This window comes from Phytophthora parasitica, assembly GCF_000247585.1.
Source record: "Phytophthora parasitica INRA-310 unplaced genomic scaffold supercont2.6, whole genome shotgun sequence".
Lineage (NCBI taxonomy): Eukaryota > Oomycota > Peronosporomycetes > Peronosporales > Peronosporaceae > Phytophthora > Phytophthora nicotianae.
This window is the reverse complement of record NW_008648992.1, coordinates 1,436,032-1,462,142: the sequence shown is the minus strand read 5'-3', so window position 1 is coordinate 1,462,142 and position 26,111 is coordinate 1,436,032. Positions and strand designations below refer to the sequence as shown.

The 26,111-nt window shown below is 50.0% G+C and overlaps 10 protein-coding genes across 12 annotated transcripts; 7 read left to right on the top strand and 3 right to left on the bottom strand.

Annotated features, from left to right (window-relative positions):
• Positions 1–442: 442 nt before the first annotated feature.
• PPTG_04169 (hypothetical protein) lies at positions 443–5,185 on the bottom strand. Its single transcript, XM_008898016.1, has 2 exons — positions 5,044–5,185; positions 443–4,977 (listed from the first exon to the last, which is right to left on the bottom strand). The coding sequence occupies exon 2, from the start codon at positions 4,975–4,977 to the stop codon at positions 856–858; it is 4,122 nt and encodes a 1,373-aa protein (XP_008896264.1). The 5' UTR covers positions 5,044–5,185; the 3' UTR covers positions 443–855.
• A 510-nt stretch (positions 5,186–5,695) lies between these two features.
• Positions 5,696–6,498, top strand: PPTG_04168 (hypothetical protein; the record flags this gene model as incomplete). The annotated part of the gene is made up of 6 exons (XM_008898015.1): positions 5,696–5,923; positions 6,007–6,012; positions 6,077–6,088; positions 6,156–6,232; positions 6,305–6,380; positions 6,466–6,498. The coding sequence occupies 6 exons, from the start codon at positions 5,696–5,698 to the stop codon at positions 6,496–6,498; spliced, it is 432 nt and encodes a 143-aa protein (XP_008896263.1).
• Positions 6,499–7,247: 749 nt separating this feature from the next.
• PPTG_04167 (hypothetical protein) lies at positions 7,248–7,661 on the top strand (the record flags this gene model as incomplete). The annotated part of the gene is made up of 1 exon (XM_008898014.1): positions 7,248–7,661. The coding sequence occupies one exon, from the start codon at positions 7,248–7,250 to the stop codon at positions 7,659–7,661; it is 414 nt and encodes a 137-aa protein (XP_008896262.1).
• Positions 7,662–8,038: 377 nt separating this feature from the next.
• PPTG_04166 (hypothetical protein) lies at positions 8,039–9,862 on the top strand (the record flags this gene model as incomplete). Its single annotated transcript, XM_008898013.1, has 2 exons — positions 8,039–8,188; positions 8,245–9,862. 2 exons carry the CDS (start codon positions 8,039–8,041, stop codon positions 9,646–9,648), a joined length of 1,554 nt encoding a protein of 517 aa, XP_008896261.1. The 3' UTR covers positions 9,649–9,862.
• Positions 9,863–10,171: 309 nt separating this feature from the next.
• PPTG_04165 lies at positions 10,172–14,543 on the top strand. 2 transcript variants are annotated; one of them, XM_008898011.1, is made up of 3 exons: positions 10,172–13,904; positions 13,965–14,030; positions 14,096–14,543. In XM_008898011.1, exons 1-3 carry the CDS (start codon positions 10,263–10,265, stop codon positions 14,438–14,440), a joined length of 4,053 nt encoding a protein of 1,350 aa, XP_008896259.1. In that variant the 5' UTR covers positions 10,172–10,262; the 3' UTR covers positions 14,441–14,543. The 2 variants fall into 2 exon arrangements, with proteins under 2 accessions (XP_008896259.1, XP_008896260.1); XM_008898012.1 differs by having other exon boundaries at positions 13,965–14,543.
• A 671-nt stretch (positions 14,544–15,214) lies between these two features.
• On the bottom strand, positions 15,215–16,636 carry PPTG_04164 (hypothetical protein; the record flags this gene model as incomplete). The annotated part of the gene is made up of 1 exon (XM_008898010.1): positions 15,215–16,636. One exon carries the CDS (start codon positions 16,634–16,636, stop codon positions 15,215–15,217), a length of 1,422 nt encoding a protein of 473 aa, XP_008896258.1.
• A 580-nt stretch (positions 16,637–17,216) lies between these two features.
• On the top strand, positions 17,217–18,738 carry PPTG_04163 (hypothetical protein). Its single transcript, XM_008898009.1, has one exon. It carries the CDS (start codon positions 17,245–17,247, stop codon positions 18,583–18,585), a length of 1,341 nt encoding a protein of 446 aa, XP_008896257.1. The 5' UTR covers positions 17,217–17,244; the 3' UTR covers positions 18,586–18,738.
• Positions 18,739–18,774: 36 nt separating this feature from the next.
• On the top strand, positions 18,775–21,496 carry PPTG_04162. 2 transcript variants are annotated; one of them, XM_008898007.1, is made up of 5 exons: positions 18,775–19,002; positions 19,095–19,166; positions 19,232–19,282; positions 19,362–19,441; positions 19,507–21,496. In XM_008898007.1, the coding sequence occupies exons 1-5, from the start codon at positions 18,831–18,833 to the stop codon at positions 19,819–19,821; spliced, it is 690 nt and encodes a 229-aa protein (XP_008896255.1). In that variant the 5' UTR covers positions 18,775–18,830; the 3' UTR covers positions 19,822–21,496. The 2 variants fall into 2 exon arrangements, with proteins under 2 accessions (XP_008896255.1, XP_008896256.1); XM_008898008.1 differs by having other exon boundaries at positions 18,775–19,166.
• On the bottom strand, positions 19,389–23,293 carry PPTG_04161 (hypothetical protein). Its single transcript, XM_008898006.1, has 3 exons — positions 22,841–23,293; positions 21,464–22,765; positions 19,389–21,384 (listed from the first exon to the last, which is right to left on the bottom strand). The coding sequence occupies exons 1-3, from the start codon at positions 23,248–23,250 to the stop codon at positions 19,857–19,859; spliced, it is 3,240 nt and encodes a 1,079-aa protein (XP_008896254.1). The 5' UTR covers positions 23,251–23,293; the 3' UTR covers positions 19,389–19,856.
• Positions 23,294–24,006: 713 nt separating this feature from the next.
• Positions 24,007–25,271, top strand: PPTG_21585 (hypothetical protein; the record flags this gene model as incomplete). Its single annotated transcript, XM_008898395.1, has 3 exons — positions 24,007–24,009; positions 24,299–24,545; positions 25,165–25,271. 3 exons carry the CDS (start codon positions 24,007–24,009, stop codon positions 25,269–25,271), a joined length of 357 nt encoding a protein of 118 aa, XP_008896643.1.
• Between the last annotated feature and the right edge of the window lie 840 nt (positions 25,272–26,111).

The following is a 26,111-nucleotide window of genomic DNA, read 5'->3' as shown; positions in this document are numbered from 1 at the left end:
CGGACTGCTACCAACACGGTTGATGCTTTAACTCGGAAGGTTGTGAGGAGAACTGTTCGGCTAGCGTTGAGGGCAACATCGACAATGAAGATTCTTTTGAAAACAAAGACGCGAAGAAGCTTATATTACTTGTGGAGGCCAAGTACTTACGTAGTGGACGAGGGTCAAATATCTACCTTCAAGATAAAACCACTCATGGGAGAAGGAAACACGGCTGGATGAAAGGCACTGAGTGAGACCGAGTTTAAGGCGTAAGAATTACCAGGCTATTGTGGAAATTCGCCTAAGTATCTTGTTTGGATTTGTGTCTTGCTCTTGAACTCTCAATATATGCAGCATTTAGAGCAATGTGCTTTAAGTAAAAATATAAAAAGAAAGGAGAGAACCGTTGTCGCTTTATGGAGGACGGTCAAGCTTGTCATCAGTGCAACACCAAAGATGAACGGCAATTTCAGCAGCAGTCTGATGCATTTAACTCGACGACTACACGTAGTTTTTGACTTGAAGTACTTAAGTACATGTACTGCTAAGCAAGATACCACGATCTAATTCAAATAAAAATATCAACTTCCAAGAAAGCAACAACTCGGCATGAACGGCACTCACTAGCAACAAGTGCACTTATTAACAATACACTTTGCTACGGAAACCACCCAAACAAACTGATAGCAACCACAACTTTCTACAGCCTTCGAAGAGTACTGTTGCTTTCTTTATTCTCACCCGTACCGAACCGGAGACTAATTCCATCAAACTGCAACGCCGCTGGTACTCTGGTTGCATTTACTTATTTCTTCGATATGCACGCGACTGCCAGCCAAGGAATTCAAGCACTCGGATTGGCGCGCTTTCCCCTTAACCAAAGGCGTGAGCGATGTTGTGCAGGTAGTTATCAAAACGCTTGAATCGACTGTCAAGGCAGAAGTGAATCGTCTGCTCAAAGGACTCACGAGCACGCTCATCTGACACCTCCGGCGCCAGCGTCGTCACGATGTGGTTGATATCATCCCGTCCCGTCAACTCTGGCATGTCTGCTGGCACCATCAATAGCAAAAGCGACACCAGAAGGTGCATGTGTCTCCGCAGCACACAGTATGCCGTACAGGCTGTGTCTACGAACTTGGCAAAGTCCTTGCCTTCCACTCCACCCAAAACATAAGCCATTTCGTTTGTAAAGACGAACGGAGTGCGCTCGCGACGAATTCCCAACTTGTAGTACTTCAGATGACCCAGAAAGTGGCCGAAATCGATGTGGAAGTAGCGACCGGAAGACGCAATCATAATGTTGTCGTTGTGTCGATCACCAATGCCCAGAACACACGTAGCAACACAGTAGCCAGCGCAGGAGCGACCGAAGAGATCGACAGCAGCCTTGTGGCTTCTCGGATCGGGATTGTTCGCACGAATCCAGTCCGAAAAGCTGGGATCTTTAAACGTGCCCATCATACCATCACGTCTGTGTACCTCAGCAGTTGTAACTGAGTTCGGTACCATCTGAAGAATACCGGTCATTGGGGAAGTTGCCACACACTTGTATGGCTCCATGGCCAAGTCCAGACCCTCATCTCGCCACATTTCATCCATCAGACGGATCAACTGCAGCGTCAAGCAATCTTGCCGCACATCGTCACCAGCCTTGAACATCACCGTGACCGGATCACCGCCCTCCTCGGCATTCTCAAACACCAGCCACAATGGCTTCTTTGCCGAGTCCATCACACGACATTTGCTCACGATAATCTTGCCCACTTCAATACGAGGGTCAAGCGGCAATTGGAACGAACCAGGGAGAAGTTCATTCAACGCCTCCAATCCTTGCTGCATCGCACGCTTCATTTCAGCAGCGCCGTCCTTCTTCTTCGCCTTCACACTCTGGCAAATACGCTCCAGCATTCCACCTTCCGAGAACAGCTTGTCCTGTAGCTTCAGAATAGCACGCATCTTCGAGCTACACACGTCCAGATAAGCATTCAAGATGGTGCCGTATCGCTCACGATACTGGTCGTTGTGCGCTTCCACTTTCATGCTCCAGAACAGATCGAAACCAATCTGGTTCGGGTTCTTAATAGCTCGTTCAATGAGAAGCATGGCTAGCGGCGAAACATGATGGTTCTCGAACTTGATAGCCTGCACCAGTTGCGGTAAGAAGTAGCTGAACGTCGTATCACCCATCTGGCTAAGCTTCTTGACTGCAAAAGAGCGCACGCCTTCATGAGCGAATTCACCATTCAACAGCTCGATATAAGCGGCCTGGTGGTCAGGAACAGACCAACGTGGAAGCAGCTTCAAGGCCTCTTCGCACTCATCTCTATCATCCCAGTGCACACAAGAGAGAATACGAGGAAGCGCTGCCGGAATATCGATGAATTCTTCACGGTGCATCCACAGCTGCTCCTTCTGGTACGGACTGAATCGGTACAACGGATCTAGCAGGATGAGCTTACGCAGTTCATTCAGCTCACCTTCACGCTGATACGAGCTGTGTCCGCTACTGCGCGAGACCGAGTCGCGTCGCTCTTGTGCCACACTCTCCAAAATGTTTCTGCCGTCAAGCTGGTCGTTACTCTCCTCCACTCGTGGGCTCTCAGCCACAGAGGCTGACATACTAGCAGTCGAATCCTCAAAGCTTCCATTGCTGCTTCCAAAGTCACTAATGCTCGAGTCGCCCTTCGCCACGGTCTGAATAGCAAGCATCCACTCTTCACGATCCTGCTTCGTCTCCGCTGAAATGATGTAGTCACGAGACGAACCCATCGGCCGCACCTTAAAACACCAAGTCTGACGGAGTTTCCGCGTACCCTTATTCACTGGAGCAGTCGTAAATTTTTGGTTCATGTCATCAGCAGTCGTCACTGAACAATTGCGTAGAGTAATCAGTTTGCGAGGGGCAGTCTCATCGTCAGCGTAACTCAGCGTGCAAGTGCTCTGGTCCACAACAAACCAACGACGACGCCAACGAGTCAATGACGAAAAGTTGCCCACTTTCTGCAGCCATCCTTCCTTGCGAAGCATCACGGATCGACTGCTCGTGATGATGCTGCGTCGGTGAGAGCGGTCACTCACTGATGATCCATCATCGTCACTCCAGTCGAACTTGATTGGCGCGTCAAACCTGGAGAACTCCAGCTGGATCATTGGCTCATTTGGCAGCGTCACATGAGGCACTGGTCCTTGGATACACGAGTGCAAATTATTGTACATGTGTACGTATTGCTGTCCCTGGACAAGCGTATCATCCACCTCAAATGCGTTCACTCCAGTCACCAGCATCTTCTCCTCAATAGCCTCCATGTTTGAAGAGGAGCCACCAACAACCTTCTTCACACCCAGAACAGTCAGCTGGACGCGCATGGTGCGTGTGATGTTGCAGATGTCGATATTGAACTTGTGCCACATTGGATCGTCCCATTCTGCGTAAAGCAAGTCATTGCGTTGCGCCTTCAAGCGAACATCGGACGTGTCGATCACAGCGTTTTCCAGTAATTGGCCGCCATCATACAGTTCAATGCGAACAACCACACTCGAGCTGGTCAACGGGATCCGGCTCACAATAGCTTCTTCACTGGATCTCTTCCTCACACACGTAGTTCGAGGAATGTTCAGTACACGACGGATACGGATAGCGAATGGCTGCTGGATAACTCCACTGGGCAACGACAGGTTGCGATCAATCGAAGGCCGTTCCCATTCGTCTCCCAGTGTAGTCATCTGTAGCGATGTAGCTCGCTCTCCATCGAACATATCCGCAAACTGGCTTACAATGTTGTTCATCGATCCAGTACTAACGGGTAGGTCTCTGCCGATGCTCAGATTCATCATTGCCGTCTCCTGGATCACTGATTCGTGAATCACAGTCAAACGAATGGTCTTCTTGGTTAGAAGACACTCACGAACGTGTACATACTCGTTCAGTACACGGAATCTGTCGATCATGTAGTCACGGTATCCTGTGATCTTCAGTCGATACTCGGCTGGGTTGTACGGTCTCAACGGAGCAGCATCCAGGGCCTGTTCGTAACAGTTAAAGATATGCTCCACAATCTGGCCAACTGTATCACCTGTAGTGACCACCATGCGAACATCCGTGATGGCTTTGGCGCTCACTTCTTGCAACTGGAACATGCGCTTGTATGTGACGTGAACAGCGCTAAACTTGACCACGTCGCACAGTCCCTTAAGCCAGCGCTGGTATTCCGGCTCTGAATCGGCACAAATTGCCCATGTACGAGCCGTCGTCACCAGTAGAATTCCGTACGGCTCCGACTTGGACTCCATGGGCTGCAAGGACGATACTCTGTCCAAGTCAATGCGTCCGCGCTCCAATGTCTTCTTCTCATCTCTACTCAACGGGATTCCGTTCTTCTCGGGCTTCTTCTTGTAATAGGCGAGCACACTGCCATTGAGTTCCATGTATCTCTTCTTAAAAGCCTTGTTCTTCTCTCCCTTCTTACGGAGATATCCCCCCATGTGGTTGCTCATGGATTGTGTTAACGAAATGGGTTCATCCGTGATGATGAGGTTGGCGGGGATACGCGCCACGGTCTTGAGCGGCGTGATGAGTGCGAACTGGTTCTTCTGGTTGGAATTATGGGCGATCCAGTCGCTTTCCTCCACTTTAAACTCGGGGGTATTGGCTCGAACTTCCAGTTCCGCGGGGGAGATCTCTTCGTGCGCCGCCTTAAGCACTTTTCCTACGGCAGAACGGAAGTACAGCGACTCCTTCGAGTGGAAAAGGTCGGGTACAGGCTGCCAGCGCTTATCGTCGCCCATCATGCTGCGCCCTGCCTTGGCATACGGGTTTAGTGCCTCGAACGACGGCACGAGCCCCGTGTCCACGTTGCGGAAGCTCGCGCCGCTCTCGTAGCTGTTATACGCCGCGGAGATGAAGGATGTCGCCGTATTGCGTATTGAGCTGCCGGAGCTGCCGCTCGACTGCAGCACCGACTGCATCGACTGCCGCGGGTTCAGACTGAACATCTACAGGGTGATATTAAGGTTAGATTCGGCGCTAAACGAGTTCGAGATCGCTCAACTTTGGCGTACCGTGGCCGATGGAGCTGCGAATTAAGCACGTGCGGTCGGAGGGAGCACACGCTATCGCTATTGCCGAGACTGGACTACGCTTCCACTGGCGCCTCTATTCCGCTGTGTGGCCCCCCAAATTTCCTTCTCAATTCCCGCAAGCTGATATTTAGCTAATCAACGGTGTTTTAGCAATATAATACACCTAACCGCCCATCTATTTCGCTGATGCAACTTGCGGAAACGCATGTCAGGGGAGAAGAAGATGATAGCGAAAATGGCGGGGCTGGCTTGTCTGTCAACCATAACTGATCTATATGGAATTGTGGAAGGTGGGTTCAGATTCGACAGCCTGCTTATTTTTATATTTGAATAATTGGCTACACAAATAACTAGTCGTGAGAGCACCCTCGATTTTTTCGTGCGAGATCGGGCCTTTGAATAATTGCAGTACCTATCCGATAAGCTAGCTGCAGACCACCGACATGTTTGCTCGAAGGCGAAGGCATGCATCCAGCTGCAAACAGCGCATCCAGCTGCAGTATTCGAAGCCGCTCTGATTACGGGGCCCATTCTGCCGATTGCTACATATTTATGTGTCACTAAAGTCACTAAAGCGGAGGAGAAAACACAAAGCTACACTTTTAGTCGATTCGCGCAATAAGTTGCACCGATGGCAGCCTGGCAAGCGCTGCCAAAAGAGCAACGACCAGGATCTTCGCTACCGGCGCTCTGTCACCGCAACACGCAGTGGTGGAGTCGCACATACGGCCATGGAAATAAACCCGTAGCGAATGAGAAGTCATCTCCATTTGATGCTTTCTACCGGGCTATTCGCGACAACCAAGTGGAGCGAGTGCAGAGCTACATCGCTCAAAATCCCACAGCTGTGTTCACCAAGGTGCGGAGTTGCTTGGTTTCATGCTGCAATACAATCTTACACCTGCTCGTAATTGTGGATGGCATTTGCTCAACAATGGATAGGTCTTTGTAAGTGTGTTTTCATTGCTTAGGTCTTCTACATGTAAATGAACGAAACGTGTTGCTGCTGTAGGGCGAAAACCAGGTCTGAGACACATGCATGTGCGACGTCGTGGCTGTGAAGCTAATCTGTTTGGGTTGGTGGGTGCCAGCGGACGGCATTGTACGTCGCAAGCTTCTTCGGTCGCCACAAGGTCGTCAAACTGTTGCTGCATCGCGGCGCCGACAAGTATGTGCGTCAGTCCATGGGAATCGGACGGCCTTGTGGGCTAACTTCAGTTGTGGTATGCATGCACCGTAGGAATCTGCAATGCCACGGCGTGAGGCCGATCGACGTGGCCGGCTTCGCATCAACCGACCCGATTGACCGCATGAAGGTGCGAGCGCTGTTGGAGGGTACGAATTCTGTAGCGAAATGTGTATGGATCATTACCTTAGCTCCGTGCTCGTCACACGTGGTAGGCGCTTCCTGCCCTCAAGTCATCCTGCGGTTAAACAACGCGCATTCGCCCGGTTCTTCTCCTGGCAGCGCCGCTAGCGAAGCACGCCGCTTTCGGGTGGAAATCCACTTTAGCGAGTCCGTGGACGAGTTCACACAGGAGGACGTCACGGTGAGCGACGGGTGCGATGTGACGCACTTCTTGATGCTACGCAGGGACTTGTACCTCGCGACTGTGCAGCTCGCCAAGGGCAGCCGCGAAGCCAGTGTTGAGATTCTTGCGGGTGCAGCGCGGGCAGCGGTCGGCGGCCGTTGCAGTGCGCGATCTAGACCGTTGCTGTTGCAGCTGGCCTAATAATGAACGCTTTTCCTTGCTTTCCTCGCCCCAGCTGGCCTCATCGCGATACTGCGACCATCCCGTGTTTCCTTGCCACTGCAAATTTCGTCGAATGCGGACCAAAAACGGCTAGGTGTGGGTCAGTTAAAAAGCCCTGGAAAGATGGGCGACATCATCTTTTGTTTAATGGAAAGGAGAGTAAATATCGTTCAATCTGACGTGTCACCCCCTTCCGCACGTTGGCCAAAAGCCTGTTTTATCGCGGGTGGGAATTGGGGCAGAGGTGTCTTTCATACAAGAAGCTATACTTTTTCGACGATGGATGGGTCTGCGGCTTTCATCATGTCGGCTCGCCTGATCGGGAAATGAAGACCCGAACACCACTCAGTTGGCGTAAAAGAAGCCCCCCATTTGGAAAAGCCCCCGTGCCCGAGAACAAGAAGCCAGTGGCCCCGTCCTACCACAGCTATGAAGAAGTGCGTGCGCTGGTCAACCGTCACTGTGTATGAGTTTGGAGTGGGTTTGGGAGGTAGCGCAGTGCCGAAACACGGCGGGCCGTCCATCGGACTAGCGAGCAAGCCGCGCTGTGTATGGAGCACCCCACTTGACGACGCCTCCTTGGCGGAGCGCGACGACGTATTAGAGGTGGACGAGGCGATGCACTCCCCGCCAAGGACGACGAAGAGTGACGGCAAGAAGGCGAAGAGTGACAAGCCCAAGCGCACCCAGAGACGCCGCAAGGTGCGCTGGCTCAAGCCGCTGGAGCGCGTGACGATGCTCACCAAGGCCGGATGTAGCGAGAAGCGCATCTACCGCATGATGATGGAGTCGTCCGAGATCGCCATGTCCAGACGTCTCACGCTGCGAGTGCTGAACATTTAGAGCGAAGTAGGAGCTCTTATTTGAAGTTGTCCGTTCTAGTCCAAGCGCGTCTCACGTAAAGGCCAAGAGGGAGATTTATTCGCGCTTAGTTGAGCGGAGCGACGAGTCTAGGAAGTGCCATCGGAAAGTGAGTGGCGAGCACTCATTGATGGCCAGTAATTTGTACCATAAGCCATAATTTACAAGGAGGAAGATTCCACGATGCCAATGCTACTTTGTTCTAGCGTGCCTACCCGAAGATATTTTTGTGTCATGGGATCCTGGATGGGCAGTCGACTTTACCACCAAGAATAGTCGAGCTTATCGAGGTTGCCGGGAGCATGACATGCTAGCTTTAGCTGTTAGTCAATTTGTGTCTGAGCTTCTAGGACATCAGCATGTCGTTGTACACGCTCAAGCACTTGCTGAATGACTGTAGTACGCGGTTGTCGCGCACGAAATTTGCAGCCGAGAAGAACCGTGAGACGCTGGAAAGTGTCTGGCGCGCTTTTAACGATTGGATTGAGTCGCGCTTCAATCAGGGCAAGGTACGGCTGCAAAGTGCTAATTAATTACTTCGTTTGCACTGATCTTCTTGTTGCAGGGGGTACACATCGCCACATTTGCGACGATCACATGGGAGACGTTCACGAACTCGCGTAACCAGCCGAAGCTGCGACCCATTTTCTTCCTGTCCGACACCTTCACCAAGACTTACGTGCTCTCACAGAAGCGACCGCCTTTACCCAGTGCGAACCTGGCATCGCTAGAAGATATCAACTTTACAAAAATTGCCATAAAGTTCTCGCGCAATCTCACCAAGGACCTCGTCTTCTGCGCTATCCGAGACTTGGTACAGAAGATTGGCATGGTGGCGAGTACAGGTGTGCCAATGTCCATAGAATTCAGCTTTGGCCGCTTGATCGCCAAGAACCGATGTATCTCCATGCTTTTTGACCCCCAGAAGTTCCCACGAGCACTCGAAGACCATATCGCACGCTCGATGATCAGCAGCCCGCCTTCCACTCTGGGTAACCTGGACGACTTTAACATTTCACCTGAAGATATGGTCGACTACAATGACGCAGTCTCAACTCCCGACAGGAACGAAGGCACAACGGGAGGTGACATTACTAACATTGCTTTCCCTACAGACGATCAAGAAGCACTACCCACGAACCGCAGCGATCCTGACAACATCATTGGCACAGACGTGAGTATTGAGGAGGAACTGCAAATGTATGACGCACTACTCTCCCCAGGCTCAGCCAAAAGCGATAGCTCAGCAAAACATCGTGTCATGGAGTCTGCCTTCAAGCGGCATATTTCAAAGCTGGCTAACGACGTGGATTTGGAGGCAAAATACGCGTTCGACTTGCTACTGCAACAGCGACGTGACTTAGATACAGTGGCGCTGGAAAACAAGATGCGGCGATTGTGTGCTGAGGATCTCCAACGACACATACAGATGCAAATGCAACAGCGTGAGGATGTGATAGCAACTGAAAAACATCAGCGGAGGATGATCGATCCGAAGGCCTGTACATTCTTCTCTGAAAGTGAGCGCACGCGCCAAGGTTACGATGACCAGCGTTATCGAAACCGCGTGAGGGAGCAGCTCAAGCATCAATTACAGGACCAGATATCTAACAAAGAGCAGGATCGCATCAGTACCAAGCAGAAGCTGTTGCAGGACGATCAACAGTTTTTGCGGCGAGTGCGTAATGAATTGGAAGCGATCGAAAAGAAACAGGTACAGGACCGCGAGGAGCTGCGAAAAGCTCTCACAGGCTCATGGAACCGCGACTGCGGCATGAAGAAGCTTGTGGAGGTGCGTAAGAAGCAGAAAGCTGCTGAACAGATTTATCGCGAGGGAGTGGGTATCATTACGACACCGCGTGACCATTTTCCAACCCTGCTGAAGCCGTCGACACCCAGAGTCTGTGTCGCGAGGCAAGATGATGACTACTCAGTAGGCTTCGACATTCGTTCCACATGCGGAGATTGAGGAGGATGGTGTTGCGTGAAATTAACGTAAACTCATGCAACGACATTAACCCGTTGATAAGAGCATGCTCTAAGAGCAGTTCCGCCGGGAATAAAAGAGGAAAATAGTATGAAACGAGTCGTGTTGTTCATTGAGTGTTGCCGGTGTGCAACTTACCCGCTGGACAATATGGTCACAAACAGCCGTGAAACGACTAGCTAAAAGATAATGGCGATTTGCAATAACTTCAACTTGGCAGACAAATGAATCGTGCGTGGCATGAGTTTGCGAAGTCCACTTGCCAGTTGTCGCGGTGTGAATCGGCGCTATTCTCAGCCTACATGGTGTGACGGCAACACGAAAGCACGCAATAATTCATACTTGTATGCAGTGGTTATCACGTATTCAGCGCTTCTCAACTCCCTCCAGCACCTGCATACTACAAATTCATTTCTTCCATCGTATCCTTATAAACAGGATCATCTTCAACAGGTTAACCCAAAGGTCGCTTTCGATGGGTTCATATAGCAAAAAGCTTAGTAGGCGAGTGCCACCTTCACTCTGCAACTCTCCACCCAAGAGAAAGAACAGAATAACCACGTCATTAGGTCCCGCTTTAAATCCCCCCCCCCGCCATGTTCGGACGTACGTCCACGCTCTCAAGCCACAGCTCCATGGAGTCATCCTCCAGCAGCTCCACGTCGCTGTCTTCGTGCTACGCGGCCTACGAGACTGGCAAAAGCTTCGCCAACGTCGACAACTCGCTCGTACCGTCCTTTGCAGCCATGAACCCGTTGGCACACGCTGGGAAGAGCTCAGACGGACAGCGCTGGCAGCCTGTGCCCGGTCTCTACCACTGCAAGGAGTCGCTGTACTTCCGCTCAGCCGTGGGGCAGCTCCTGCAACAGGCGCACACCGAGATTTCCCCCACAGACCTGGAGGTGCGCGCTAATACGCCCGAGTTCCGCGTCGAGGACGGCGACTGGGTGGCCCACAAGAACCAGAGCAAGTTCGCATTGGATACGCCGCAGTTCCTCAACTGTGTGGCTCGGATCCCGGCAGCGCTCATCATTTCCCAGCACCATGTGTCCCATGCGGTCCCCAGCAATGTTGTGGGTGGAATCTTGAGGAAACGAGGCGAGGGAATTAAAGCATTTAAAAAGAGATATATGGAACTGGACGGCAGTGTGCTGGCATACTACAAGAAGAAGCCGGAGAAGCACGGGATTCCTCTCAGTCGAGACGAGAAGAAAGCCTATGAAAGAGGATGTATCGATCTAGACAGGGTTTCGTCCCTGCAGCCCATGGACAACAAGTCGGAGCCTTATGGCTTTCTACTCGTCACAACAGCTCGAACGTGGGTTCTGGCTGCAGACTCGGAGACTGAATACCATCGATGGATCAAGGCATTGTGTGGGGTGGTCAAGTTCAACGCTATTCATGTTATCTATAAGAGGCAATTCCAGTTGAGAGAGGTGAACGCCCAAGCTATTACAGATGTGAGGATGGCGGTGACTACCAGTGATACAGTGGGGGAGATCGTGGAACACATTTTCAACTGCTACAAGCAGGCGCTGGATGCGGCGCCGCTGAAACCATACGATCCCACCGAGTATTTATTGAAAATCACAGGATTTCGAGACTACATGATCGATCGCTACAGGATTTTGAACGAGTACGTTCATGTGCGAGAGTGTTTGCTGACGAAGAAGACGATCAGACTCACAGTGGTGCACAAGTCGATTATTCGAGAGACGGCGATGCTGAATCTTAATATTCGCAACAACCTTCAGCTGGCAGGCGACCCAAGAATGAACAAAAGCTCGAACCAACTTGAGGAAGCCATGGAGACAGAGAGATCTGCGTCGCTACAGATGACAACGTTAGGAGAGATTGAGTGGGACCAGTCTCAACCGTGCCGAAAGGGTCCCATTCCTAGCGTGACAGTCCAAGCGCCTTTTGCGATCCGGATTCATCGAGTGCTCAATATTCCGCGTACCACATGTGTGCTGAAGAGAACCAGTGAAGCCGCCAACGTCAGTCGTGTTGAGCTGGCCAGCGCTAGTGTGATAGTTCGCATCGCACTTTATGACGGAGGCCAGTTGCTCGAAAATGCCGTCGTGGACACAACCGATGTACGTCTGAAAGCACAACGGAATGATCTGCTGTTTGTCGAGTGGAGCAACCCTGTGTGGCACAAATTCAACCTTGATATTTGCGATGTGACGCGTACTATGCGTGTGGAGTTGACTGTGATTGGCATCAAGAAGATCATTGGCGGTCCTAGATCAAACGGACAAGAAGAAAAAATGCTGGTGACTGGAATTAATGCGTTCGAGGTTGACGGAGTGCTGGTGCAAGGCTCAAGCTACGTTCGAATGCTGAATAACTTGCACTCTTGCGTCCAAGGACCTATCCCGCATGTTGCATTGCCGAACGAGCCGTTGATCCACGTTGAGTTCTGCAAGTTTGATGCTCCTATCGTATTCGATTGGAGTGAGAACAATGTGGTTGCAGCAAGTGTACGTCCGCACCGAGGAAGTATCGTCCAAAGTAGTCGGTCCAACATGCTGCACAAGGAAGGATGGCTGCGTAAGGTGGGGAACTACAAAACGTTAACCCGTTGGCGACGCCGTTGGTTCATTCTGGACCAGGGCTCGTGCACGTTGAGCTACGCCGACGATGAGACTGCATCACGGAAACAGATTTCGCTGAAAAACTGCTCAGTCAGCACGGCCGATGACATGAACCAGACATTTACTACAGCGCCCGTTAACAGCGGGACACGACGAGTGCGTCAAACGTGGTGCTTTAAGGTGCGACCAATGGGTTCGTCAAGAGATTATATAATGTCGGCGGATACAAAACAGTCTCGTGAGGCCTGGATGCTTGCAATTCAAGCGGTAGCGAATAACGGGACTGTGTTCAGCGAAACGATCACTCTTAGCGAGACCAACAACGGCGACGTGTTGCTCTTTGAAGAAAGCCCGCGCGCCAGCAATGCCAGTGAAATGTTATCCAGACTAAGTGTATCGTCCAAGCAGCGTCGTGAGTCTGGATCATACAGTAGCGACAGCTCCAATCAGCGTGACTCGTGTGTACGAGATCTGCGCAAACTCATTCTACTGGACCCACTGTATAGCTTCAGTCCGTACCAGAAGGATCAGCTATGGACATACCGAGAGGAGCTGATCGACATGTTCCCAGCACTGCCTCGTGTGTTGACGTGTGTTCACTGGGATGACCCCGTGGAGACTGAAGAAGCATTGTCGTTGTTGCCGCGCTGGGCTGAGCCGGACCATCAAGCGGCGTATATTGAGCTGCTTAGTGGTGAATTCGCTCATGAAGGCGTGCGCACCTTTGCAGTACATAAGCTCGGTCTGATGGCTGATACGACATTCAGCTACTTCTTGCCGCAGCTAGTGCAAGCCATTAAGTATGAGAACCATCATGCTTCACCGCTGGTTATGATGCTAATCGCGAGAGCTATCAAGAACCCGAACCAGATTGGTTTCGATCTGTTCTGGAGCATGAAAGTGGAAGCGCACAACGACCAGTATCGTGAGCGATACGGCACCATCTTGAATGCTTATCTGGACGTGTGTAGCTCGAAGATGCGTGCTATTCTGAAGCTACAGGACAAGCTGTTCTCGGAAGGTGGAATGCTGGAGCGTATTTGCCAGAGTGTGAAGGCGAAGAAGAAGGACGGCGCTGCTGAAATGAAGCGTGCGATGCAGCAAGGATTGGAGGCGTTGAATGAACTTCTCCCTGGTTCGTTCCAATTGCCGCTTGACCCTCGTATTGAAGTGGGCAAGATTATCGTGAGCAAATGTCGTGTGATGGACTCGGCAAAGAAGCCATTGTGGCTGGTGTTTGAGAATGCCGAGGAGGGCGGTGATCCGGTCACGGTGATGTTCAAGGCTGGTGACGATGTGCGGCAAGATTGCTTGACGCTGCAGTTGATCCGTCTGATGGATGAAATGTGGCGAGAAGAGGGTCTGGACTTGGCCATGGAACCTTATAAATGTGTGGCAACTTCCCCCATGACGGGCATTCTTCAGATTGTGCCGAACTCGGTTACAACTGCTGATGTGCACAAGCGCGGCGGTATCATGGGCTCTTTTAAGGATCCGATTTTTGCAGACTGGATCCACGCGAATAACCCGGATGCAAAGAGCCACAAGCGAGCCATAAACCTGTTTACACGCTCCTGTGCAGGTTATTGCGTTGCCACTTACGTCCTCGGAATTGGAGATCGTCATAACGACAACATTATGGTACGTTTTACCCGATCGGATTTCGAACGTAGTACTAATGTTGACGGCTTTTTTCAACAGATTTCATCAGCAGGTCGATATTTCCACATCGACTTTGGCCACTTTCTGGGACATCTCAAGTACAGCGTACGTTTGATTCTACCGCTTGTTGTTTGCTTCAAGATTACATTTAACTTTTTCTTTTTTTGCAGATGGGATTGGCGCGAGAGCGCTCCCCGTTCGTATTCACGAAAGAAATGGCCTATGTCATGGGCGGAACTGAAGGGAAGAACTTCCGTACGTTTATAGATATCGCCAGCATCGCCTATAACGTTCTGCGGCGACACATGCACCTGTTAGTATCACTGCTGCTCCTCATGGTACCTGCTGATATGCCTGAGCTTACGGGTCGTGATGACATCAACTACATCGTGCAAACTCTGAGACCCGAGCTGTCGGAGGAGCAGGCATGTGAGTCACTCAAGAAAACTGTCACTGATTGCCTGAGTAGTTGGTCCAGGCGGTTTGACAACACCATTCACAACCTCGTTCACTGATTTAGATAGTTACAGTAGCACAGGGGAAATTCGTAGGCCTACCTACGTTCAGAAAATTTAAGAAATATGAAAGTAATAAATGTACACGATTGTTGCAGTGGTTTGCTTTTGCCTAGTATATCGAGCAAGTTTAACCGCAGAATAGCATGAATATTAGCGTTGTAGTCTCCGAGATATTATAATGAAAGTTTCGATGTCTGCCTCATACCACTTTGGCGATATGAAGTGTTAATCTGTCGGACAACACTGGATCGGCCATTTTTCTTTCTTCTCGTATGTGTTAGCCGTGCATGCCATTTTATTTTAACAGTAAAGCACGGCCTGAGGAGTTCCTTTTAATACGCACAGGGCGAATATGACGTAAATTCTTGACAGATTGAAAACTACTGTACTTTACTTGAAGTAATACTTTTGTGAATTTCGTCCAAATTTGCTGAGTGTTTGACAAGCTGGAGGGCAATCGCCCACATACAAATCCAAGTCATTAGTAGAACCCACCACGGCTTTTCTTGCATGATCTTATTTCGTTCTTAAACGGGTCAGTATATGGAATTGTAAACGCTGGGCGATTTGGGGGAGGTTCATTCAAAGAACCGCCCATGGAAATTTTGAGTAAAACCCACAATACGTACCATCAGCTTTTTACCAAATTCGGAGAATTCTTATTTTCGAGAAACTGTTCTGCACAAAAATCAGTGCAACCGTTTGATTTCTTTATCGTAGCTACCTACCTAATCAATCCATGACAGTGTTCCTCCTCTTTCGTTGCGATCTCTAAGCCACGATATCCGTGGAACCGTACTCGAAAGTTTTCGCCAAGTCCGCCTTTTCCTTATCCTTCGCCGTCGCCGGGTCTTGAATCAAAGCAGTGAACTCGTTGATTTCAGGTAGTGAATCCTGCTGCACCATCGCCATATTCGATGGAGAGAGTCGACCCTGGTGGAAGGAGAACGACTCAGTGATCGCAGACTTCGACCGCAACTTCGCGTACGGCACTTGACGCCAAGATCCGTCTTCCAAGTTCTCCGGAATGTGCGAAAGACTCGCACCTCCCGTCACGAAATAGTACTGACTGCGGATCAGGACCGTGAGTTCCTCCTCAATCTGCAGAAGCCGCGCTTCCAGGTCAATATCATTGGCATCCAAACCAAAGGGACATTCGATTTCCATGGCAACTTCGTCGGCCATAAACAGGAATGTGCCCCACAAAAAGACCCAAATCGGCGTGTATAGTCCCGAGTTCGGCACGATCACGAAGGTATACAGCAGCATGTAACTTGCCAGTAAAAACTGCAGGTACTGCATGTAGTTGAAAGGAATCGGGACGTTGGCAATGTTGAATACCGTAGTGTACAAATTCGGTAGTTGCGCGATCTTGATCTGCAAATTGTTGGCGTTTGGCAGTGTCAGGTGTCCCCGTCGAGTAGCAACTTGTACCAAGCGCTTGAGCCAAAGCTCGGTGATTGTGGCACGGAGTTTGTGTGGAGTACGACGAACCAGAGCACGATATGATTCTTTATCCTTCACTTCTTTCTTGTGTTCCGAGCCGCAAGCGTATAGCTCGTCGTATTCAGCGTCGGTCAACACACCAGAGTCCTTCAACCTGTCGATACCGTCTCGACCACGACAATCGTGGAATACGATAGCGATGTACAGGAATACTAGACGACGTAACTCCGTGAAAAATGTGCACTTCTCCAAGACATCGCGAGGAATAGGTTGATGCTTGTGGCCGAGGTGCTTACGCTTCTTGCCCAGCTCGATCTCTTCCTCCATTGTCCGGCCACTGCGCTTGGCTGCCTCAGCAATAGCTTCGTCGTTCGTGTCCTCTACGTTGTGCTCCTTGAGTTCTTCTTTGATGGTCGTGCTCACGTACGCACAGCCAGAGCCTACAATTTCGCGTGCAGCCTCAGATAGTGCCCCTATGGCCACCATTCCAGCTCGCCATTGCGTGAAGGCCGAATTCAACCGGAAGGAGATGATAAGACCCAGGAACGTGTTGAATACCGTCAACGAGTCCGTGAACGCTGTCGAGTTTCGCGTGGCCACCACGAACGGGTGGTAATGGTTCGTGACTGCAACAACCAACGCAATCATCGCCATGATCAGTGCACGCATTGGTGCTTGACCGTTCAACGCCGATCCATGCCAACGGAGCAAAACACCCCACAACCGCGACGTGTCATAGTAAATCATGATTCCTCTTCTTCGCGGTTTACGAAATGATTCACCCCGAATGAAGTTTTTCCAACGCCGTGGCGCAAACCTCTCACATCTTCCAGGCACAGGACACCGCTGCTTGTATGGATATTACACCAGATACTCTCACAGGAAGGTCCTGCCCAGGAAGCGTGCACCAGGTCCCCATCACCAAGTCCAGAGCGGTGTGCAGAATGCCCCCATTTTTTTGAGGCCCAAAACCCATCCAGCTGTAGTAGCTTCACCGATCATGATTAATCCAGCAAACCATTTCCAAACCGTGATAATTCCCAGATTCCAACTACACAGCCGACCTTAGCGAGCCATTCCCCTTTGCTGCGTTTGCTTGGGAACGTTTATTGCTCAAATCGAATGCTAAATTGATCCTCGATGCCTCTTTGCTATTACAAGTTCATCTGGTGTGTGTGTGGGTGCCAGCTGCAACTATGCGGTCATACAGCTGGGGATATGTCCTTACGGCATCCAGATGCTTGACAAGTACGTATGACCATATCGTGTCGCTGTGAGCTCCTGTGCTCTCATGGCTTGCCCTCTTCCGTTTTGTCAGTCCTGAAAACTTCCGGCAGCATTCAAGTCCACCCAGGATGATCTACTATGACACGTCGCACTTGTGGGGAGTGTTGATGCGTTGGCATGGATCTGCGTTGAATGGACAAGCCCCGATGCGTGCATTCATCATGGCTATGATCGCGTTGATCGTTGCTGTTGTGAACCGCTATCACCCCTTTGTGGTCCCAACCCGAGATTCGACGGCGTTTACCGACTCGCTCACAGTCTTCAACACGTTTCTCGGCCTGATCGTATCGTTCCGCATGAACTCGGCGTTCACACAATGGCGGGCCGGTGTGGTTGCTGTGGGCTCACTCTCGGAGGCAGCACGTGACATCGTAGGCTCAGGCTGTGCGTACGTGAGCACAACGATCAAGAACGAGCTTACCGAAGCTACTAACAAAGCAGAGCCCGAGCATGAAGGTAGCACCAAAAACGACAACTTCAAGGCATCAAACATTCCTCAGGATGTCCTCGAGAAGTGTACGTTTTTCACAGAGCTACGTCGTCTAGTGTTTCTGTATATTGCCATCGTATTCCACGACTGTCGCGGCCTGGACGGGATCGACAAACTAAAGGAGGCAGGAGTGCTCACGGACGCCGAGTATGACGAGCTTTATGCATGCGGATCGGAACACAAGATGCAGGTCGAGGACAAGGAGTCCTACAGAGCGATTGTTCGCCGTACTCCTCACAAGCTGCGTGCTACAATTACAGAGCTCTGGCTCAAGCGACTTGTACAGGTTGCTACGAATCGAGGACACCTCACTTTGCCGAACGCTAACGCTCTCCAGCTCAAGCTTGCAAGATTGCCCAATCTGTACACAACCGTGTTCAACATTGCCAACGTCCCGATCCCTTTCAACTATATGCAGTATTTACAGTTCCTGCTCACAGCGTACATGCTACTCTACACGTTCGTCATTGTACCAAGGTCTGGATTGTACACTCCTTTATGGGTATTCATGTGGGGAACATTCCTATTCATGGCGGACGAAGTTGCCATGGAGATCGAGTGCCCGTTTGGCCTTGACGCGAATGATATCGACTTGGAGGCGAGACTTCTGCAGATTGAGGAAGAACTGACAGTGTTGATTCGTAGTCAATACTACTTCGTGTCGGGAGGTACAAGTCTTACACGCATTCCAGAGATCTCCGTTCCTGAAAATTCGGAATCTCAGGACAAGCCCCTGCCGATGTCTGTGCCTCTCCAAAGTGATTTCTCGTTTCACCAAGGCCGCATATCACCCTCGCACGGTGCCATGCTTCAGCAGAGATCGCTGCCCGAGATTAACGAGTTCACAAAACTTATCGAGGATCCAAGCGGGACTAGCAGCAACAATAGCAATAGCTACGGGTCGGATTCTGCAGCTTAGGACCTATGCTCACCAAGTCGAAGTCGTGAATTGTTTTCAATTCAAGTACATGTTGATGCAATTCCCTAATTCCTCGTTGAGCTGCAGCTTTGCTAAAACAAAAGCAAAAAAAGGAGAAAACACACACACAAAATAAAAGCAATTACTTTGGAAACAATAATGTTTTTTAAAAGAAACTATTGTTTTGCAAAATTGTTTCAAAATAGTGTGAGGCAAGCGCTGCTGCTTTGCCATTGCACAGTCCCATGGTCAAGGCCAGCGACCACAGCGCCGCCGAGGTGAAGCGCGTGAATCAGCAGCTTGAGGAACGCCACTACGAGTTCCGCTCCAACTGCAATGACGGTAACGGCGACGCCAGCGCCTGCCACAGCTGGGGTGAGTGGCTTGCCGTCGTGGACAAGAACTACAAGGATGCAGGTACCAGCAGCACCTTCAAATAGCTCTAGCGACTGCGCAGTGCATTGCGGTGCTGACGTTTTGCATTACAACTGCGCGTCTTGCTGTTGCAGCTAATATGTACGAGCTTAACTGTTCCAAGAACGGATACCCGGCCTCGTGCTTCAACCTCGGACGACTGAAACGTACGCATCATTAATGCTGGTTAAATTGCAGCTAGTATTAGCATATTCACTACTTTATCATGAAGTTGCTGGCAAAGGGGCGGAGCATGATGACCTGGAAGCTTTCAAGCTCTTCGGTAAGTTGATCCCCCCCCCCAATAAATTGTGTCACATATGAACTAACTAATATACTCATACTGCGTTCGAATCGGCCAGAGAAATCGTGTTCAGGTGGCCACGCTGCTGCTTGTCACCATGTGGGCTTTATGCGTACACAGGGTATTGGCTGCGAGAAGGTCGGAACAGATCGAATTGTTGACCGATACAAAAATTCAGTACTAACGATTTATTTTTTGTCCAGGATTTCCCTAAAGCTCTTGCGGCTTTCAAGGAGGGATGTGAGCGTGACGACGCCAATAGCTGCAATCGCGTGGCGACCATGTATTTGCGTCCAGGACCAAACAGCCCGATCAAGCGCGACATTCAGCAGGCGAAGACATACCTGGAAAAGGCTTGTGACGCCAACTTTGCCCCTGCGTGCCACAACCTGGCTGTGATGTACAAGAAAGGCGACGAGAGTATCCCGAAGGACCAGGCCAAGTACGAGGAGTACCGTGCCAAGACGGAGCAACTCATTAAGCAGGCGGGCGGCATGTCTTCCATCAAGTCGGCTTAAGTTAGACTGCAAAATCCTAGACTTGTTACAACGTACTACGTCAGTACTACCTCTTCGATATCCGAGTCGTCGAAGCTCATTACGCTGTCAATTTGATCGTCTTGGGTGGTGGCAGGAGGAGACTCGCGGCTGATTGAAGATGCAGACTCCTCTTTGGTAATTGTTGCGTCCCCATCGTCAACAGCATCGACAAGTTCCATTATTCTAGTTGGTGAGTCCACGGATTCACTCTCGTCTAAGGTCACAATGCTCGTGCCGAACGACATGTTGGACGACATTGCCGTTGAGTGGACGTGGTCGTTCCTTGATGCAGGGTCGATGGTCATGTCTTGAACATCTGACAATCGGTCTGACTGCAGGGAGTCTGTAGACCGGGGTAAGTTTAAGCTGTCGGTACGAACTGGACGCTTTCCCAATTCTGAGGAAGAGCCGACGCGAGGAAGGTGCCATTGAGAACCTTCGTGTTGCATTTCTTGCTCTTCATGCTGCCATTCCACTCGACGGTTGTTCTCGTCGTTCTCTTGTGGTGACACAGCTTGAAGCTCAAGTGACAAGGATGCTGGGGCGTCGACCACCCCTTCATCACTTCTTCGTGTGTCGTCCGTACCTGCACCTACTGCTATTGACGTGATCTGGTGTGCTAATGTATCAAGGCCGGCGTCCGAAGCTTCTGAAAACTCCAAGTCTCCAGTTGAAGTATTATCGACCATCACTTGAGATTCGATTTCTGACTCTGCTGTCTCCGCCAATATTGATGCCTCGTCGTTGCATTTGAGGTGTTCCACGTTAATAGTTTCTTGTTCTTCGCACGGCTGGGCTTGCTCCTCTACTTCGGTTGTATCAATCGCAGATTTGGTACTTGGTGACCACATTTTGGCTTCCTCAAAACTACCAGCAAGATGGGCTGTATCTGCGGTTGTAGGTTCTCCGCCGACAACCACGGTGAGCTGGTTATTCGCAGAATATCGGCGAACTGGTGCCGTTCCTGAGTCAGTTTGTGTATCGGCAGCTGCTTTATGAGCTGAGTCTTCATCCTCCTGTCGTTCTATCGGCAATTCCTCGACATTCGCAGCATCGACTGTTGCTACCTGCCCACTGCTCTCAATGTCCCTCGGTTGATTTGCGTTCATCAAAGCCCCAAAACTTGCCATTGCCTGTCGAACCAGCCCTTGACTGATCTCGGATCTTACCCGGGTCTCTGCTTTAAACCGCTCCAGCGCTTGCTGACGCGTCTTCTCCATTGGTATCCACTCCTTCTCGATTATCGCGTTAACGGCATTTTCACACTCCACCATCCGTGACAATACATCAGTGGGCAACACTTCCAAGTGGCCATGTAGAGCCTGCTGGACGATCTGCAAATTGCCCTCGGATAAGCGAACACTCTTCGGCGGAACACCAAACCGACTCGAAAACTGCTCAAGTTGCGCCAGACAACTGGAAACACGCTCTTTCACCACACTCTCGTCATGCTGGAAGCGACTACGAACGTATTTATGTCGAGAAATCGAGCTGTAATTTCTTGACTCTGGTGCAGGATTCAATGCTGCTTTGCTTGCCGCGCTGGTGAGAGAACAGTCACAACAAGCGAATGGTTAGAACGCGATCTTTAGCCTAGCTTTGCACACAATGATATGGTTACCTATCAGCACGTTCGTCGATAGTGTCCAGAAGATCTTGGCTGTTAATTCGTTGGATGCAGTCTGGAAGGCGTTCTTCATCGTCCCGCTTAGCTAATTCAGAGGAGGTTACCTTCTCGTCAACACTGACGTCGACCGTTGCTGAATCATCCAGTATCTGCACGGTTGCTGCTGGGCTAGATGCCGGTTCATGTTCTAAAACTAGGTCATCTATTATGCTCACCCGCGCCTCAGCATCTACCGAAGGCTCTGATTCTTGCGAGATACCAAGCGTTTGAATACCCACATCTTCGTAACTCAAAGTCAACGGATCTGTCCCCACATCCGCACACTCTGGAGCACTTGACTCAGTTAACTTCACGTTTTTAACAGGAAGAGGACTACTCTGCTCGTCCGTCTGCACGGTCTCATTGATCATAGCATGTTGCTCCGTTTGTGAACTGTTTTCTTGCTTTACAACAGGTGAGGGTTCGCGTGACAATGCCAACTTATCAGCTAGCTCCTTCTTCTTCCTTAGAGCGGACAAGTGCAATGCCTGAACCTGCGTCAGTTCTTCTCTTGCCAATGCCAGCTCTGCATTCACAGCATCGAGAGTTTGCTGTAACTCTCTGATCTCCATCTCCGCCGCGATTAATGCATCATTATTATTCGCCGGTAAGGTAGCAGGCACTACAGCTTTAGTCGGAGTTCTCATCATTTTCTTTTTCGATGTAAGAAAATGGATCTGCTGCTTCAGATCCGCCAGCTCATCCTCAGCTTTCTGCTTCTGTAAATTGATTTCCTCTAGTTGTCGCAGTGACTCTTGCTGTTGTTCAGCTGCCAGGCGACTAATTCGCATTTCCTCTGCTCGTTGCGTTTCTGATTGTAATCGCTCATACATTTGTTTAACTTTTTGTGTCTCTTCTTCGGCAAGTGAACGTAGCTTCTCTTCATGGTCGTGCAGTGCTTTTTCTACTTGCTGCACCATCTTCTGCATCGCGGCTTCAGACGCCGCCGAGTCCTCATTTTTCGCCTTAGTTTCCCTCACTTCTTCATAAAGTTGCTGCATTTTATGCTTCACCGGTATTTCCACGTTAACACTCTCTCCTCCATGTCTCCTCACCAGATGCTTCTCTAGATACTCAGCCGACGAGAATAATTTCCCACAATACCCACACACGCGAGCTTCTTGCACTGCAGGCCTCACGTTTGCTATCTCTTCATCGTTTTTCTCCATCAATGCTCGGCTCTTTTGCTTCGCTCGTCTCTCCGATATCAGTTCTGTTAACAGCGTCTCGATCGTTGCCACCGCCGACGGTGAAGCTCTAAATGACACAACAACAAGACAATAAACATTAACCACACGCTAAAAAAATGTCTAAAAACGCCACAACAATTACCCGTGAATCTGCAGTAGCTTGGCAATATTTTGCAGCACTTGGTGCAGTTTGTCGACCTGCTTGTCACCGCTACGAGCCCTTGCCTTCCACTTCTGGGTACTCACCACCAGCTCATCTCTCTCCTGCTCCACCTGCCGCAGCTCCTGACTCAGCGACTCCAAGACGTCGCCATCTCTCGCTCGCATATAGAGCAGATATTCCATTGCCAACTGCAGGACGCGCACAAGGAACCAGGCGTCGCGCGTTGTGGAGTCTTTCAACGTACTGGGCAGTCGTGCAAACGTTATGTGAAGCGCATACGGCTCCAGCACGGCCGGATCTCCTCGACGCACCACATTGGACACGTCCAAAGCTCCTAGAAACCGCCAGTTGAGCTTCTCGCTGCGCTCCCGCCAGCAGAACCGCCGCATACCCGCAAGCCAGTTGAAGAATAAGGCAAGATATCTGACATCCTGTACGGTGATGTGATTGGCTGAGCGATGTTGATGTATCCATATCAAATTCATCCAATCAAAAGTATTGCAAAAATGTTTTAAAAATATTTATGCATAAAAAAGACTGGTGAGACCATTTTTAACAAGCAGTTTGCGGCACAACTGCAGACCCCCAGGGAGGTCGAGCCTGTTTCAACTTCTTCTCCAGCAGCTGGTTGGGCGAGCAAATGTTATATATACATACTATTCTGACTTAAACGAAGCCTTGGATGCTTGCTAGTCTTATCAATACATTAGTACTGGAGGTGCGAACCCACAAGTGCACTTGAAACGCTTGTTTTGGCGAAGAATCATCGTTTTGGCTGGTGCAGGAGTTAGATAATGTAACGTGGAAAGTGTCCTAAACAGATTGCCTGATTCTTGATATTTGAACTTAGTACATGCAACGAGTTGAGGGGGAGATGCTATCGACAGCGAGGATCGAGATGTAGACAGGCGGGATCGGCTGCTTCAGTGTACACGAACAAGCCATAATTACCAAATGTTGTAACTACTTACTACCATCCAACGCTGACAACCATTCGTCGCGTCGTTAGTGTACTGAGTCGCTTGGGCACCCGCCCGTCTGCCAAACATCACCAAGACACGGTGGGTAGACATGGACGAGCAAACTTCACGCTAATCCGTCCTAATTGCTTCGTTGAATGGCTCGCCAACCGCAGCATTAACGCCATGGTTTGTGCAACACAACCGTGTTCAGTGGAGCAATAATGCAGTAATGCAGGGTTTGTGTTAACAACACGGATTTTGCAGTTTATAGGGCATCTCACATACAATAATTTGATCTGACCAAGTGGTCCAAACTTCCGGCCACTTATCCCATACTAATATCAAGACAAGTGAGACGAAATGCTTTTACACTACCACATGCACCACTCGGCTTACTGTCCAACCATGACTTTGGTGGGCGGCGCGGCGCTTTTATGGGCCCCTTGCATTTGCGTTCCATTCTGCTTTTGGCCAGGGCATACCAACGTGGCTGAGCGACGAGGAGAGGGGGCGCAATCTAGGACTCTTTGAGGGAGGGCTATACATCCGAGACATTGCAAAGAAGATCAAGAGATCACGTGACGCTGTCGTACGCGCTTTGACTGGAGGCCGTCGGGACCGACGCAAACCAGGGCGGAAGCCCGTTGTTTCTGAGCGACTAGCGCGCTTACTTCTACGTAAAGGCAGTGGCGACTACTCCGCAGCTCAGCTCAAGATCGAGTGTAAGTGCCAGTGCTCTACACGTACCTTTATATTCCTCCAGTAGTGCTGAAGGAGATCCGAGCCGTCCAGATTGAACTTTTTCTCATCAGAAAAAATGATGCTGCACCAATCAGCTTGGGGTGTGACCACCATGTGCTTTTCCCATGCTAGACGGTGAGCCTTGCGCGCCGATGTGAGCGGCAGCGTGTTCTCCATATTGGCATAGATTAGCCAATCTACACCAGAAAGGATCCGCCGGCGTCGACGATGAGGTGATAAAACGGAGGCCGGTCCGTGATGGTTTGGGGTGGTTTCAGCGTCAAGTGCAGGACGAAGCTTGCGGTACTGGTGGGTCGACAGGCGTCGGCACACTATGTACATACTGTGTCGGATTTTTTGCTACCTTATGCTCACCTCAATTATGGAACCGATTTCATCTATCAGCAGGATAATGCTTCGATCCATGCTTCCAGGGAAACCAAGGAGTTTTCGACGAGCAGAGTATCAAGATACTTGCCTGGCCTGCACGCTCTCCTGATCTAAACCCCATAGCAAATCTGTGGGCGTTACTGGGGCGGAAGGTATATCCTAACGGTAGGCAGTACGCAAATGTGAATGAGCTAACTACTGCTATCTTAGCTGCCTGGGGCAGCATTGAGCATTCGACGCTAGCGACGCTGATTGAGTCCATACCACGACGCTGTATTGAAGTGGTCGAGAAGAAAGGAGGAAAGACGCATTATTAATACAATCATTTCGCCACACTTTTTTGATACTAGTAAAGGATAAGTGGCCGGAATTTTGAGCCAACCAATGGACGTTGCTGTGATAAAGGCTTTCAATAACGCCTTCCGGTAAGTTATATTGTTTACTGTCAATTTGTAATTGTATTAACGTTTTGTTTTTGCTATCTCGCTTTTAACAAAAGGAAATATTATACGTTACCTACCATGTATATAACCTCTTTCCAGCTTCATCATCTGAAAAGAGAGCACTACTGTCACGCTTCGTTGTTGAAACGTGGAAACGCGTCGAGATCGACACAATTGTCAATGGGGTTTGCAAGATCGGGGATCATTCCGACCGGGTCGCGTGATTAATTGGGTTGTTTCCGGGTTGCTGACGTCGTCACGGATGCACCTTTGGTGCAAAGCGAGTAAACCAAACCTATTAGATAATGCTAAATACTTGTTTTCTTTGACTTTCATAATGTTTTTATTTTTTAATATTCATCATAAATATGTATTCAGTACTTGTACGAGAGGTGACTTCATCAAGAAAGATTACATGCTGTATTTTTTTTTGCCTGTGAGGGTGTTTTTACGACTGTCGCATTGAATCCGTTTGTCTTACTGAATACGGGTTTTGCGGTATGTTAAACTGCACGTAAAAAGGCAACACTGGTGATGGAGAGTAGTTTACCTTTTTCTGAGAGCATATTTTAGGGTGGGTAGTAGATTCCCGTTTCGTCGATATTGCAAACGAGCCCTGCATCCCAAGAACCACATTTGGTGTTGAATGTTTTCGCGAACTCGTCTCGAACGGTTAGCAGAGCTTGCAGTTTTTACAAATTACAGCCTGTAAGC